Source organism: Pan troglodytes, chromosome 20, assembly GCF_028858775.2.
Source record: "Pan troglodytes isolate AG18354 chromosome 20, NHGRI_mPanTro3-v2.0_pri, whole genome shotgun sequence".
Classification (NCBI taxonomy): Eukaryota; Metazoa; Chordata; class Mammalia; order Primates; family Hominidae; genus Pan; species Pan troglodytes.
In genome coordinates, this window is record NC_072418.2 from 46,205,986 (window position 1) to 46,219,618 (window position 13,633).

A 13,633-nucleotide genomic window follows, 5' to 3' on the forward strand; every position below is an offset into this window, starting at 1 on the left:
GAAGCAGAGTCTGAGCTGCTCCTCCCTCACCCAAGGGGCTTCCTCCTCTCATCTGGGGGAAAAGTGTGAGCTTGTTTCAAAGCCTCAGCTGTACCTTGTAGGTCATGGAATAGGTAGAAGAAAACAAAGACGTGGCAGAAGGGGATGTGTCAGTGACAGCAAGAAGCAACTTGATCTTGAGGACTCTCCTTCTTGTCCCTTTGTGAAGCCTCTTCTACCACATAGGGCTCAGGGCTGATAAAGCCCCCTCCCTACCTTTTTCAGGCCAGACACAAGGTCAGCCATGAGAAAACAGAAAAACAAGGAGAAGAGAGTCTGTAGAGACAAATTGGGAGGGTTCAGGAGGAGAATTTGGGATTTGTTTGTGCCCATAGGACACAGGCTGGGAATAAAAATGTTTTCCTGACTCTTCTCTGAAAGCCAGATAGACTCCACATAAAACCCTACTGCCAAGGATGCTGGGATCCACTTACCAGAGACTTTGACTGTCATGGATTTGGAGATTTCCTTGCCAGTAGCTGAGTTATGAACAGAGCAAGCATAGAGCCCGCTATGCTTTGTAGTAATTTGGGGGATAAAGAGCTTTTGTCCTGATAGCTGAAACTTCCCATTAATTGTCCAAAAATACTCTGCCGGTGGGTTAGAGTCCGTGAAGCAGGACAAGTCGAGGTTTTCTCCTGAACGGTAATAGGTGAATGAAGGGTAAATTCTGGGGAGGTCTGGACCATCTGGAGGAAAGAGAATAAAGCCACAGGTGATGTCATCCGAGGGAAGGTGATGTTCCTGGTCTCTTAAAGGGACACAGTGACCCTCTGAGCCAAGACACACCCTCAAGTCCCAGCCAAAGTCCCTCTATGTTCACTGAGCTGAAGCCTAAGGTATTCACCTGTTTCTCCCATCACAAGCTATGGGCACCAAGTCTCCCATGACAAGAGCATCCACTCCCCTTATATTCTTGGTTAAGGCTGTGCCTACCCAGGTTTTCCCAGGGCAGGGAGTCATGGCCACCTCGGATGTCCAGAAGTAAAGGTGTCTATACTTGGACCGGAGAGAGACTGAGAGGCCTGGCCTCTGGTGGTTTGGATTTAAGCTGGTGTCCTGGCCCACAGAGGAACAAAAGATACTCACAGAGGACATTCAGGAATTCTGGGTTACTGCGGATGCCACCATATCGGTCCCGTATTTCACATTGATAGGGTCCTGTTTCATTTCTCGTGACACTGGGTAGAATGAGGATCCTGTTTTCAATGGGTCGCTTTACCCCGGGACTGACGGGGAGGCTCTGACCATTTAGCCACCAAATGTAGGTGTAGTTCTCACTCTTAGGTTCACAGGTGAAGGCTAAGACATCCTTATTCTCCCTGGGGTTTAAGTTGTTGATGGTGATGTAGGGCATGGGCAGCTTCGCTGTGTGGATAACAGAGAGAAGATTGTCCTGTGTGGCACCTTTGATTCCTCCACAGGCTTACTTCAGTCAGAGTTGGCATCTCCCACCTCCCACACCCGAGTCCTTGAAAGCCAATAGCTGGTGTGTGTGTCACAAGACAGATACATGATGATCTAAGGGCTCAAAGACTGTGAGGCCGCCTGCTCTGTCTTAGGGAAGCACAGACTTTCTCAAGTGTCAGTTGAGCAGCAGTGTTGGGTCATGGACAGACACGTCAGTGGGAGTCACAGCCCCTGGTACCCCTCCCAGTCCCTCCCTAATCAGTTGACTGGCTGGCTCCCCTTGGGTTCCTTACCTGGAATGTGCAACTGCTGGGCCCCTTCCAAATTCCATCCTACTTTGCCCCCTAGATGTGATTTCTCTGCAGCTTCCATTTCTAAGGACGTTCTAGAGATGAGTAACAATGCGACTTCCCATGGTCCTGAGACCCTGAAGATACTTAGCAGCCTGGCCTGGGACTGGATGTTTCAGCAGAAATAACACAGGGGAGACCAGAGTCAAGCCTGGAGGTCAGTTCAGTCATCAGCCAGTGGAGGCTCAAGGTGGGGCAGTTTTTTGCAGGTGTTTCATGATGACTTACTTGAACCAGTGACCTCTAAAGATAGAGCAGAGTGCAAGGAATGATCTAGAAAGAGTGAAGGCGACAGGCAAGAGCTGATAGCTTTGGAGCAGAACCATGTTCCCTGTCCTGGGTTCTTTAAGTTTCCTCTCCTTCTGCAGAGGGCAGATGAGGACCATGTGGATCTTTCCAGAAATACATGTGGACATTTGCAAATGCAGAACTGACTGGTGGAAAGTGTGGGAATGAACTGCTGGATATTTGGTCATCATGGACCATGTGTGTTTGATGGATATGAGACAAATTTGGAGAGAAGTTTTGCAAATATTTTCTTTCATTGGACATTCTACTCTCTGATTCCATGGGTTCGACTACTCTAGGGACCTCATGTAAGTGGATTCCAGAGTGAATATGAGAAGAGACTGCTGTTTGCCAGGAGCTGGGAGTGGGGAGAATCAGAAGTTGTTCATGGGTGTGCAGTTTCAGTTATGCAAGGTGGGGAGGTTCTAGAGATCTGCTGTAGAGCTTGATGCCTATAGTTCACACAGATTGAGTATTTCTTATGCATAAGTCTTAGGACAAAAAGTGTTTTGGATTTCTGACATTTTTTGATTCTGAAATATTTGTCATATACTTACTGGTTTAGCATCCCAAATCTGAAAGATTCAAAATCTAAAATGCTTCAGTGAGCATTTCTTTTCAGCATCAGATTAGTAGGCAAAAGTGGGAGGTGATAAGCCAAAGATATTCTTGCCCTTTTTTTTCTCTCACCACGTTTCTAGCTTGGTGATTAGTTTTTGGTCAATTCCATACTGGCCATGCTGCACTTGTATATTTTTGAAGGGTTTGGGATGTGAGAAAGGCTGATTGCTATTTTCTATGTCATCAGAACTTTCCACCTTTTCTGGTTGCATCTTTTTCTCCGTGTTTGTGTTGTGACAGTCATTAATAAGAGCCTGTCAGGTCAGATTTAGGACAGAGTTTTCTAATTCTGCAAAAAAATGTTACTGGGATTCTGTTAGGGGTTACATTTAATCTGCAACTCAATTGGGTGGTATTGTCTTTCTAACAATATTGCTTCTTCCAATCCATGAAAATGAAATGTCTTTCCATATATTGATATCGTCTTTAATTTCTTTCAGCAATGTTTTGTAGTTTTCAGGGTATAATCATTTGACCTTTTTGGTTAAACTTATTCCAAAATATTTTATTCCTTTTGATGTTAATGTGAATTGAAATCCTTTCCTTAACTTCCTTTCAGATTGTTCATTGTTAGTGTATAGTCTAAAGAATGATCTAGAAAGAGTGAAGGGACAGGCAAAAGCTGGTGGTTTTGGAGCAGAAACATATTCCCTGTGCTGGATTTTTTATTTTCCCTCTCCCTTTGCAGAGGGCAGGTGGCTCTTCCCTGATAGCTAGATAGACTTCACTGGAAAACATTTTGCCAGTGCTCCAGGGATCCACTTACCAGGGACTATGATCCTCTTGATTATGAGATTTGTTCCACCAGTGGCTGAGTTATGGATGAAACAGACATAGACCCCTCTATATGTTTTAGTGATTTGGGGGATAAAGAACACTTGTGCTGATTGCTGGAACTTCCCATCAATCAGCCAAGAATGCTCTGCCAGTGGGTGAGAGTCTGTGAGGCAGGAGAGCTTGGGGACTTCCCCTGTATGGTAATAGGTGTATGAGGAGGAAATGATGGGGGCATCCAGGCCATGTGGAGCAAAGAGAATAATGTCATAGGTGGTATTGCCAGAGGGAAGGGAAAATCCTGGTCTGTGGAAGGGCCACAGTGACCCTGTGGGCCAAGTCGCAACACTGAAGTCCCAGCCAAATCCCCGCTGTGTTCACTGATCTGGAGCCTGAGACATTCACCTGTTTCTCCCATCACAAGCTGTGGACCCTGAGTTTCCCATGACACAGCAGCCTCTTTTCTCCTATTGTGGATCAAGCCTAGGCCTACTCTGGTTTGCCTGGGGCAGAAAGTCATGGCCAGCTTTGATGTCTAGGGGTAAAGGTCTCCGTACTTGGACCTGAGAGGGACTGAGAGGCCTGGCCTCTGGCCATGTGTATTTGGGATGGCAGCGTGGCTCACAGAGGAACAGAAGATACTCACGGAGGAGATTCAGGGTGACTGGGTCACTGCGGCTGGCACTCACTGGGTTCCGTATTTCACATTCATAGGGTCCTGCAATATACTTTGTGACACCAAATAGATAGAGGGTCCTGTTGGTTTTGGACAGCTGCAACCTGTGAGTCCTAGGGAGGTTCTGACCATTCAGCAACCACAGGTAGCTTGCGTCCGGAGTCTCAGGATCACAGATTAAGCGCACAGCCTCCATGGCCTCCCTGGGGTTTAAGTTGCTGCTGGAGATGTAGGGCTTGGGAGTCTCCGCTGTGCAGAAAACAGAGAGAAGATTGCCCTGTGTGGCACCTTTGATTCCTCCAAAGGCATTTTTCAATCAGAGTTGGCATTTCCCACCTCTCAGCCCAACCAAGTCCTTAAAAGCCCATGGCAGGTGTGTGTGTTACAAGACAGATGCATGGCAATCTGAGAGCTCAGAGATTGTGAGGCTGCCTGCTTTATGTGGGAGAAGCACAGACTTTCTTAAGTGTGAATTGAGCAGCAGCATTGGGTCATGGAAAGACACAGGACCAGCAGTCACAGCCCCTGACGCCTCTTTGAGTCCCTCCATCTCCAACTGCCTGACTGGCCCAACTTGTGGTCCTCACTTGGAGCATGCAGTGCTGGAATCCTCTTAGTTTCAGTCTTACTTTGCCCCCTGAGGTATGTTTTCTCTGCAGCTTCCCTTGCCAAGGACATCCTAGAGATGAATGATGGAACTTCCCATTGTCCTTAAACCCTTTGGGTATTGGACAGCCTGGCCTGGGACTGGGTACTTCAGCAGAAATAACACAGGGGAGACCAGAGTCAAGCCTGGAGGTCAGTTAAGACATCAGGCAGTGGAGCCACAAGGTGGGGCAGTTTGCAGTTTTCCCAGGTGTCTCATAGTGACTGACTTGAGCCAGTGACCTCTAAAGATAGAGCAGAGTCCAAGGAACGACCTACAAAGAGTGAAGGGGCCAGGCAGTAGCTGATAGCTTTTGACCAAGGCCATGTTCGCTGTTCTGGGTCCATGATGCTTCCTTCCCCCTGTAGAGGGCAGGTGAGGACCATGTGGATCTTTCTAGAAATACATGTGGATGTTTGCAAATGCAGAACTGACTGGTGGAAAGGGTGAACATGAACAGATGATGGAAGTCTGGCCCTCATGGACCATATGTGTTTGGTGGATATTAGACCAATATTTGGGAAGAAGTCTTGCAGATACTTTCTCTCATTAGACATTCTACTGTCTGATCTGAGTTTGACTACTCTATGTACCTCCTATCAGTGGATTCCAGAATGAATCAGAAAGTAGAATAGTAGTTTGCAGGAGCTGGGATCAGAGGAATAGGGTGTTGTTCCATGGGTGTGCACTTTCAGTTATGCAGGATGAGGAGGTTCTAGAGATCTCCTGTACAGCTTCATGCCTATAGTTCATACAGATAAAGTGCTCCTTATGCAGAAAGGTTAAAACAAAGTGTTTTGGATTTCTAATTTTTTTATTTTGGAATATTTGCCATATATGTACTGGTTTAGCATCCCAAATCTGAAAAATTTAAAATCCACAATGCGCCAGTGAGCACTTCTTTTTAGCATCACATCAGTGGTCAGAAGTGTTGAGTTTTGAGCATTTCAGATTGTGGATTTCTGGATTTGGGATGCTCAATTTGTTATACTGTAATTTTCCCATAAAAAGTTGTCAGGAGTTTAGACCTCATGTTGTGTTCTGACCCTAGTAACAAAAAAAAAAAAATTTTGGAGGAAACATTAAAATGTTTTCATAAGTGGAAACTTTTACTGATGATCCAAACATCTAAGATCAATTGCTGGTAGTAGTATTTCTCTTGAGACCAAAATAAGGTTTAGGTGTGCCATGAATTCCAGCAGGATCACATTATGCTCAAAGAAAGATGCCAAAGGTGATTGGAAATTAGCAACTCCTTAAGGAGAGAGAGTCCGGTTAAAAGGACAGAACTGGTCAGTGTCTCAATTACATAAAGGGAGGAATGATGCCAAATTAAAAGAAGTGATGTGTGTTATGTTAGTAAATATAGAAAGAACTCCCTGCTTCTAATTTCTGTGCAGAATTAGGAAAAATGGGGAGGACCGCAAAACAGGTAGGTGAAATGCTTTCTTCATTTTCTCTTAAGCTCAGGAAACACCACTAAAATTTAAGGTTGTGTGAATCAGGAAGAGTCTAAGTGAGATGCCAATGGCTCGTGTGTCTCCCCATATGCAGAACTCCAACTTATGAAAATGGCATCATCATGAGGAAACAGTTGTATGAGACACAGGCAGTAAAACCATCAGATATCACCCACCTGGCCACCTCCAACTGGTCCCCAAAAACCACCAGTATTCCCATTATGTGTATGTTACAGCCTTTGTAGTTGTCCCACAAATACAAAATTTAAAAATTGCTATTGTCAAAACAAAATATTAAATACGAAGTTGAATATGTTGTTCCACTTTTTCTTCCCCACTCTTTTTGAACTTTCCTTTTTCAGTTTTGGAAGTTTCTATTGACACATCCTCAATCTAGGGATTCTTTCCTCAGCTGTGTGCAGTCTACCAGTAAGCATCAAAAGCATTCTTCATTTCTCTGACAGCATTTTTTTTTTTCTGAGACAGAGTCTCGCTCTGTCACCCCGACTGGAGTGCAGTGGCATGATCTCAGCTCACTGCAAGCTCCGCCTCCTGGGTTCACGCCATTCTCCTGCCTAGGTCTCCCAAGTAGGTGGGACTACAGGCGCCCACCACCACGCCCGGCTAATTTTTTGTATTTTTAGTAGAGACAGGGTTTCACCCTGTTAACCAGGATTGTCTCCATCTCCTGACCTTGTGCCCGCCTCAGCCTCCCAAAGTGCTGGGATTATAGGCTTGAGCCACTGTGCCCAGCCATCTCTGAGGGATTTTAATGAGTTGTTGACTTTTGAGATTGTTCAGCTTTTTACTTAGTGTTAGAACTGAGTGACCAATTCCAAGCTTGTTATATGCCTAACAGGAAGCCAGAAGTCTCTAGGAAGTGACCAGAGAATGTGAGCTCTGTAGCAGGTTGAGGATGGAGTCACAAATGAAATGGGTGAAATGAGTCCATGTGCTTTGGGGACTGCAGGCCTCTCCAGCCTCTGACACCCTGGTTAGTCAGGGCAGAGATTACACAGTGACAGCAAACTAGCATGGCTGACTCCATCTGGCATCTAGTCTCAGGCTGGCTGTCCTCACTCATTCCTGGGCATAGGTCAGGCTAACCTTGGGAGGAATTTATTTTATGGTTTAACTTTGAAGCAAGAATGATAATAGTTCCTCCATAAAACTAACACCCTTACTTTGCCCAGGGACTGCTTTTGTCAAAGTAGTGAAAGACCATGAGATTAAGATTATAGGAGGGAACTGAATTCTGCTAAAATGTTGTCACAGTTTCTATAATCCCTGACTGCTCCGATGTCATTTGGTAAGAGTTTACAAAATTTGTAACTAATTGCTCCTATAGATAACATCACTATTGTAGAACGTGAGATTGGTCTTTTGAGATTTTTCTCATTCTTTTGCATTCTGGCAACCGGCTGACTTCATCCATACCTATGACTAATGGCTCAGCCAGTCATGTGGCCCCTACCTGGAGGCAGATTCAAGCACAAACAAATCATTTCCCTCCGCCAGCATGATTCCATCACCAAACAATCAGCAGTACTCATTTTTTAGTCCTGTGCCCCTGAAACTATCCTTGAAAATCTCTAACCCCTGCTCCACTGGGGAGGCTGATTTGAGTAATAATAAACATCCGTCCTCCTGCTTGGCAGACTTGGAGTCATTAAAATCTTTCTCGACTACAGACCACCATTTCAATAATTTTTTTTTTTTTTTTTTTTTTTTTTTTTTGTGCAGGAGGCCAGAAGAACTTGTCTGGCAATTATGAGTGGATGGAGGAACTGCCTATCCCTGTCCCATGGTCTTGTCCATAGGTTAGCCTCACAAAGGGAAAGAGCCCTTGATGGGAATACAGTGGAATATTTCTCTTAGTGACCTGGGGACATTGGCTCGAGATGAAGCCTGGCAGGAGTGGCAACTCCAGGTGATTTCTGTGCCTTTCCTATTTCCTGGGAGGTGGGCCATGCCATAGTGTTAGCGGGAAAGGAACTGAACAGCCAGACTAGTCAGAGGGAGTGTCTGGGGAAGACCTAGGGGTGGAGGAAGAAGCTGTGCAGGACAGGGCTTGCCAGTCAGAATGAAGTGGGAGGAAGATGAGGGACACAGAGAAGCAGAGAGAGGCAGAGACACCATGGCAGTGAGCAGTGAGGGCTACACTGACTTCAGAGACCCCAGGGACCAGGTGCCCCCAGTTCCACAGTCCAGGACCAAGGAGCCCTGAGAACCCTCCGGTGGCCAAAGAGCTTCAGAGTTACATGAGGTGGGGTTGCTTTAGGGGCAAGAGGTAGTGGGGGGATGAAACATGGCTGTCAGCCTCTGAAGGACAAGGGACAGGTGTGGCTAGAACCTCCTAGGATTCTGCATCCAAGATCCAGTCTCCAAAGAGGTTTTGGATCATTCATTTCTTCATTCAAGTTCTTCATTCGTTATGTGAGAGCTCCTGAGTGTGTGTCTCTCGCTGGGCCTGTGCTGGTGTAGGGTGTGAGTGGGGAAAGAAAACAAGGTCCTCTCCTTGATCCTCTCATGATAGTGACATGGACACTTTGGGAAACACAGGATTTCAGGTTCAGTGATGGGGGTTAAGATCTGAGGGGGAGGCCTGGATATTTTTTTTTTGCATTGACTCTGATGGTTGAGGCAGGTGATTTAGTTCTGGAGTACAGACTAATCAGCTGACCATTTGCTCTCACTCCTCTGAGGTTTGGATGCCTAAGAAGAGAGGGTTTGAGCCAATAAATGACTATGGGGTCCTTGGAACCCAGTAAGCCCTCACTTCTGGTGGAGGAGAGGATGGGCCTGTGGCTCCAGACACACTTCATGTGACCCTGATCTCCCCTTTGTGTTTGTGTGACTCTGGTTCAGTGACTGCGCCTTCCTGTGCCTCAGTTTTCTCTCAATCAAATAAACTAAATGGCAAATGGACTGTGGCTTTTCATGCCATCTGTGAATAAATGTTAAATGATTCACAGTCACCTGACCTAATACATGGCACAGTGGAGGTTTCACACAAGCAGCATTTATTATTAATTTGCTTCCATGAGAAAGCACCTTATGTCAGATCCCTGTGGACAAGCTGCTACCAGGTACATCTTCTCTCTTCTGTTTCTGCTTCTGGGGACATTAGACTTTCTATGGACTGTCCTAAGCCTCCCAAGGCAGTTGGCTGATGTCCTCCAAAGCTTGTCTTTCTGTCCTCTCCACTCTGAGTGTCAGGTGAAAAAGCTCTGTCCTTGCCCAGATGAGGCTCTGAGGGCTGAGCCCTGGCTGGTGAACAGCTCCAGGAGACACAGTCCTCAGACAGCTGGTAAATTCTTGGTCCCAGTAAGGCCTGCCCAGGAAGCCACAACCCAGCACTGGCACAGGCTCCTCAGTTTAACTGGAGCAAGGATTTAGGGACAGGGGTCTGGGGTTGAGGCTTCTAGGGCTGAGTTTCTCTGAGAGTATCTCAGGGGTCACCTCAAGCCAAGCCCTACTCAGTTCTCCAGGGTCTTTCTCAGGGTCAAATTTATGAAGAGGGCATGAGGTGCTTGGCTGAGACTGATCTCCTCCTGCTGAGTCCCCCCATCAGACTGTCCTTCCTCTGCACCAAGTGTCTGCAGGGTCTGGATGCCGGAAACAAATTCTGATCTGTTGAAATTTGTCTCCTCTTTGTGTGTCCTGCACTAAATGCCCAAACCCCAGCATGGGACATAATGCAGAGAGTGACACAGGCAGAGTCCAGGCCTGACAATCCTGTGTGTGTGAAGTACAAATGACCCCTTCCCCCCAACACCCAGGGATCATGTGGAAGCACTCACAGTATAAGGTGAAGGAGAAATATCGAATTTCTTCTCTAGTCTCATCACTTCGCTTTATGATGTGTAAGGTGTAGGTTCCTGCATCCTCCCGGGTGACATTCTGGATCCGCAGGGATGCGTTGGAATATACTGTTTCTCTTCCACTGTATGCAGGCCCATATATAATTATTTTACCATCTACTATATATGATATAATGTAATGGTAGAGGTCCGTAATTTCCCCTTTGTACCAGAAGTAGCCAGGAAGATTCTGGGGCAAATTGTGGACAAGTAGAAGAACATCCTTCCCCTCAGAAACTTTGGGTGGCTGGGCTTCAATCGTGACTTCGGCAGTGGTGGGCGGGTTCCAGAAGTTTAAAAGTGATGCTAGGAGGGGGAGACAGCATCAGTTAATATTGAGACCTATGTATTGTGGTGTAAAGATGGGGCCTTCTGTCCTGAGAAGGTCTCTTCCATCCTCAGCCTTGAAGATACACACACACACACATACAAACAAACACACACAAAAAACGGGCATGTGTGTTTGTGTAAGTGTATGTGTGTGTGTCCTACTGTCCTACTAGGTCAAGGTCAGCAGCATGACCCCCATTCCTTCAACACTTCTGACCTTGGCATTTTTCTGTTTGGAATCCTCTTCCCCAGGGATCCACACGGCCCCCTCCACACTGCCGTCAGGTCCTGCTCACATCAGGGCATCCTTAGGCTTCTTTCCTCACACCTCCTTCAGAGACCCTGGGTCTTCCCTTTCTGACCTTTCCCTGCTCTGCTCCCTCCAGGGTTCTTGTCAACACCTGATCTCACATTCTAGATCTCTTTGCATGTCTGTCTTCCTCCCCATGACAGCGTGAGCTCTGTGAGGACAGGGACTTTTGTGATCCTGGTTGCACCCCAGTGCCTGGGACAGGCTGCAGACTCCTGTAGATGTGAGAGTTCTCAGGGCCCTCCATGCCCTGGGTGTTTTTTTTTCCCCCAATTGTTGAGGTTTTTTGCTGAGGATAGTGTTTCATGTCCTGCTTATATTTTTATTTGAAGTGTCATCTGATATAGTTATTATTATCATTTTTCAAAATGTGGTGGCCCTGGATGATTAATCAGGAAAACAGAACACTTAAGATTTTCCTACCTCTTACCAATTCCGGTTCAATGTGACTTTCCTGTTTTCACCCCTGTCCCTCTCTGGTGTATTTTCCCCTATCCAGGCTGCAACAGAGCCTTCTTTCCTTTTTTTCTTTTTTTTTTTTTTGAGACGGAGTCTCGTACTGTCGCCCAGGCTGGCGTGCAGTGGCGCTATCTCGGCTAGCTGCAACTTCTGCCTCCTGGGTTCACATGATTCTCCCACCTCAGCCTCCCGAGTAGTTAGGATTCCAGGAGCACACCACCATACCTGGTTAATTTTTTGTATTTTTAGGAGAGACAGGGCTTCACTGCATTGGCCGGACTGATCTTGAACTCCTGATCTCGTGATCCACCCACCTCAGCCTCCCTAAGTGCTGGCTTCTTTTATTTTACAACCCCATCCTCTCCAGGAGACCCCATCCAGTCACTCTGCTTCCTCCTCCTGTCCTCTCCCAGGAAGTTCTCTCCTCACCTGTGAGCAGGAACCCCTTCCAGGTGATGTGCTGTGTGCAGGAAGGGGCTGGGAGGGGCCCCATGGTCTCTGCTGCCTGTGTGTTCTCCTCTGTGGAGATGAGCCTAGGATCCAGAAGCTGTCTGAGCACGGCTGTCAGCTGTGCTGTCCTTCCTCCTTCTGTGCTGAGCCTCTTCCCGGGGCAGGAGCACTTCTCAAGCTCATGGGCGGGGTCAGTCCCAGGACACCTCTCTGTCCCCTTCTCTCTCAGTCCTGCCTCCTTGTCCCTCCTTCTGTTTTTCCTTTTGTCTGTGTTTCAGGTCCCTGGGAGTTGTGGAGGCCTCTGCCTTTTTCAGCAGTGATTCTTTCACCAAACCTCAACACACACTTTGTGCAGACACACATACACACACACACACACACACACACACACACACACACACAGAAGAGACACACACAGACCCACACAGTCACACACATACCCTGCAGGTTGGGCAAGCAGAGTTCTGGGCCTCAGCCTCCTGCTGTCCCCATGGCTCTGGGTTGGGGTGCACATTCATGCACTTTCGCCTCTTTCATCCCCATCTGGCTCTCCCCTTCAGTGCAGGAGGCTGGAGATGCACCAGGTCCCTGTCACAGTGACACCCCATTGTGCTGTGGGTGAGCTGTGTGTTGCCTGGTGAGAGGGACCCTTCCTTTCTCTAATCGTGTCAAGCTTGGCTGCAGCTTCCAAGGATGGACATTCAGGACCTGGGTGTCCCAGAGGAAACTGTCTGTCCTGGAGGTGTGCAGGGTGAATCTCTCATGCCTCTTAGGAGGAGAGGCCTGTGCTGGTTGCTCAGTGGGGGCTGTGAGTCCCATAGTCAAAGGGACAGTTCTCTGTCAGTCTATGGCTCCCTGGGGTCTGGCGGCTGAGCTGGAGCTCAGGGTTTATCATGTTCTTCCTGACCATCTTTGATGTCCTCTCTTCTCTGCCCAGCTGATTGTCCTGTGGTCACCACACCTTCCCCGTGGTGGTGCAGGAGGAAGTGGGGAGTCACCCAGGAACCCCGCGGGACATGGCTCGTTGAGACGCAGGAGGGGGAGCCTGGGACAGAGCAGGGGTTCAGAGCTGGAGAGATTCATCCCGACTTACTCCGTGGCCATGATGGGCTCAGCCCTCCATGTGCTGACATAGCCAGGGGTCTATCCTGAGGGTTTTGACCTGGCCAAGCTGCTGTGTGTAGAGGAGGAGCAGGCAGTGACCAGAGAGGCTCTCTGGAGGGACGTTGCTCACACCTGAGAGGGCAGGTGGGGGTGAGTTGTGTTCTGGGAGCAAAGAGCAATAACACCCCTCATCTCCCCGCAAGCACACAAGAGAGGTCTGCCTTCCCAAGGGACAGCTGGGGGCAGGTGGCCCCATCCCGGATGGTGCCTGTGTATGACCATCACAGGCTCTCTGAGCCCCCTGGGGTGCAGGGGGCAGGCAGGTGACAGGGTGCCTGGCTGATTCCCGGGGAGGCTGTGGGCCCTCAGGCAGCTGCTGTTCTGTGTCAGCGCTAGGCTTGGCCTGGGAAGCCCCAGAGAACAGGACAGATGGAGCAGGGGCGGGCATTTAGGGAGCAGTGACAGAAAGAGTTGATGAGGATGGAGAGAGTTCACGAGGGGAAAGCGCCCAGTGTGGCATCGCGTGCACCAGCGCTGCCCTGGGAGATGCCTTCAGCTGGGCCCAGGGAAGGAGCAGGTGTGTGGGGCAGGAGCTCTCTGCAGAGGGAGTGGTGTTAGGTTGGCGGCCGCCAGGTCAGGGAGGAACTGACAGAGTCCGTGTGGGGAGCATGGAGGGTGCTGAGGACTTGGGCCAAAGTGACCCTGGCGAGGGTGGACCCTGCTGGCCTGTGGGTTCCGCTGAGGGAGGTTGGCATCCCCTGGGAAAGCTCCAGGCTGGGAGGGACTCTGTCACCCTCTGGTGGACAGGGAGGGAAGTGTGAACGGCAGCAATCCCAGGCCAGGCTGCATGTTT

At 48.4% G+C, this 13,633-nt stretch overlaps 1 protein-coding gene across 2 annotated transcripts; it reads right to left on the reverse strand.

Annotated features, from left to right (window-relative positions):
* Positions 1-228: 228 nt before the first annotated feature.
* PSG9 (pregnancy specific beta-1-glycoprotein 9) lies at positions 229-11,818 on the reverse strand. 2 transcript variants are annotated; one of them, XM_016934281.4, is made up of 5 exons: positions 11,656-11,818; positions 10,068-10,433; positions 4,129-4,407; positions 1,129-1,407; positions 229-728 (listed from the first exon to the last, which is right to left on the reverse strand). In XM_016934281.4, exons 1-5 carry the CDS (start codon positions 11,717-11,719, stop codon positions 229-231), a joined length of 1,488 nt encoding a protein of 495 aa, XP_016789770.3. In that variant the 5' UTR covers positions 11,720-11,818. The 2 variants fall into 2 exon arrangements, with proteins under 2 accessions (XP_016789770.3, XP_016789771.3); XM_016934282.4 differs by lacking the exon at positions 1,129-1,407.
* Between the last annotated feature and the right edge of the window lie 1,815 nt (positions 11,819-13,633).

What these genes read in the sequence shown, in the direction of transcription:
- PSG9 (XM_016934281.4), bottom strand. Translation starts at nt 11,719, where the DNA reads ATGGGGCCCCTCCCAGCCCCTTCCTGCACACAGCACATCACCTGGAAG. An exon ending in TTTCTCCTTCACCTTATACT is followed by an intron (nt 4,408 to 10,067) that starts GTGAGTGCTTCC and finishes TTTTCTGCACAG; the next exon opens with CGGAGACTCCCAAGCCCTAC. An exon ending in AGAATTCCTGAATGTCCTCT is followed by an intron (nt 729 to 1,128) that starts GTGAGTATCTTT and finishes TCTTTCCTCCAG; the next exon opens with ATGGTCCAGACCTCCCCAGA.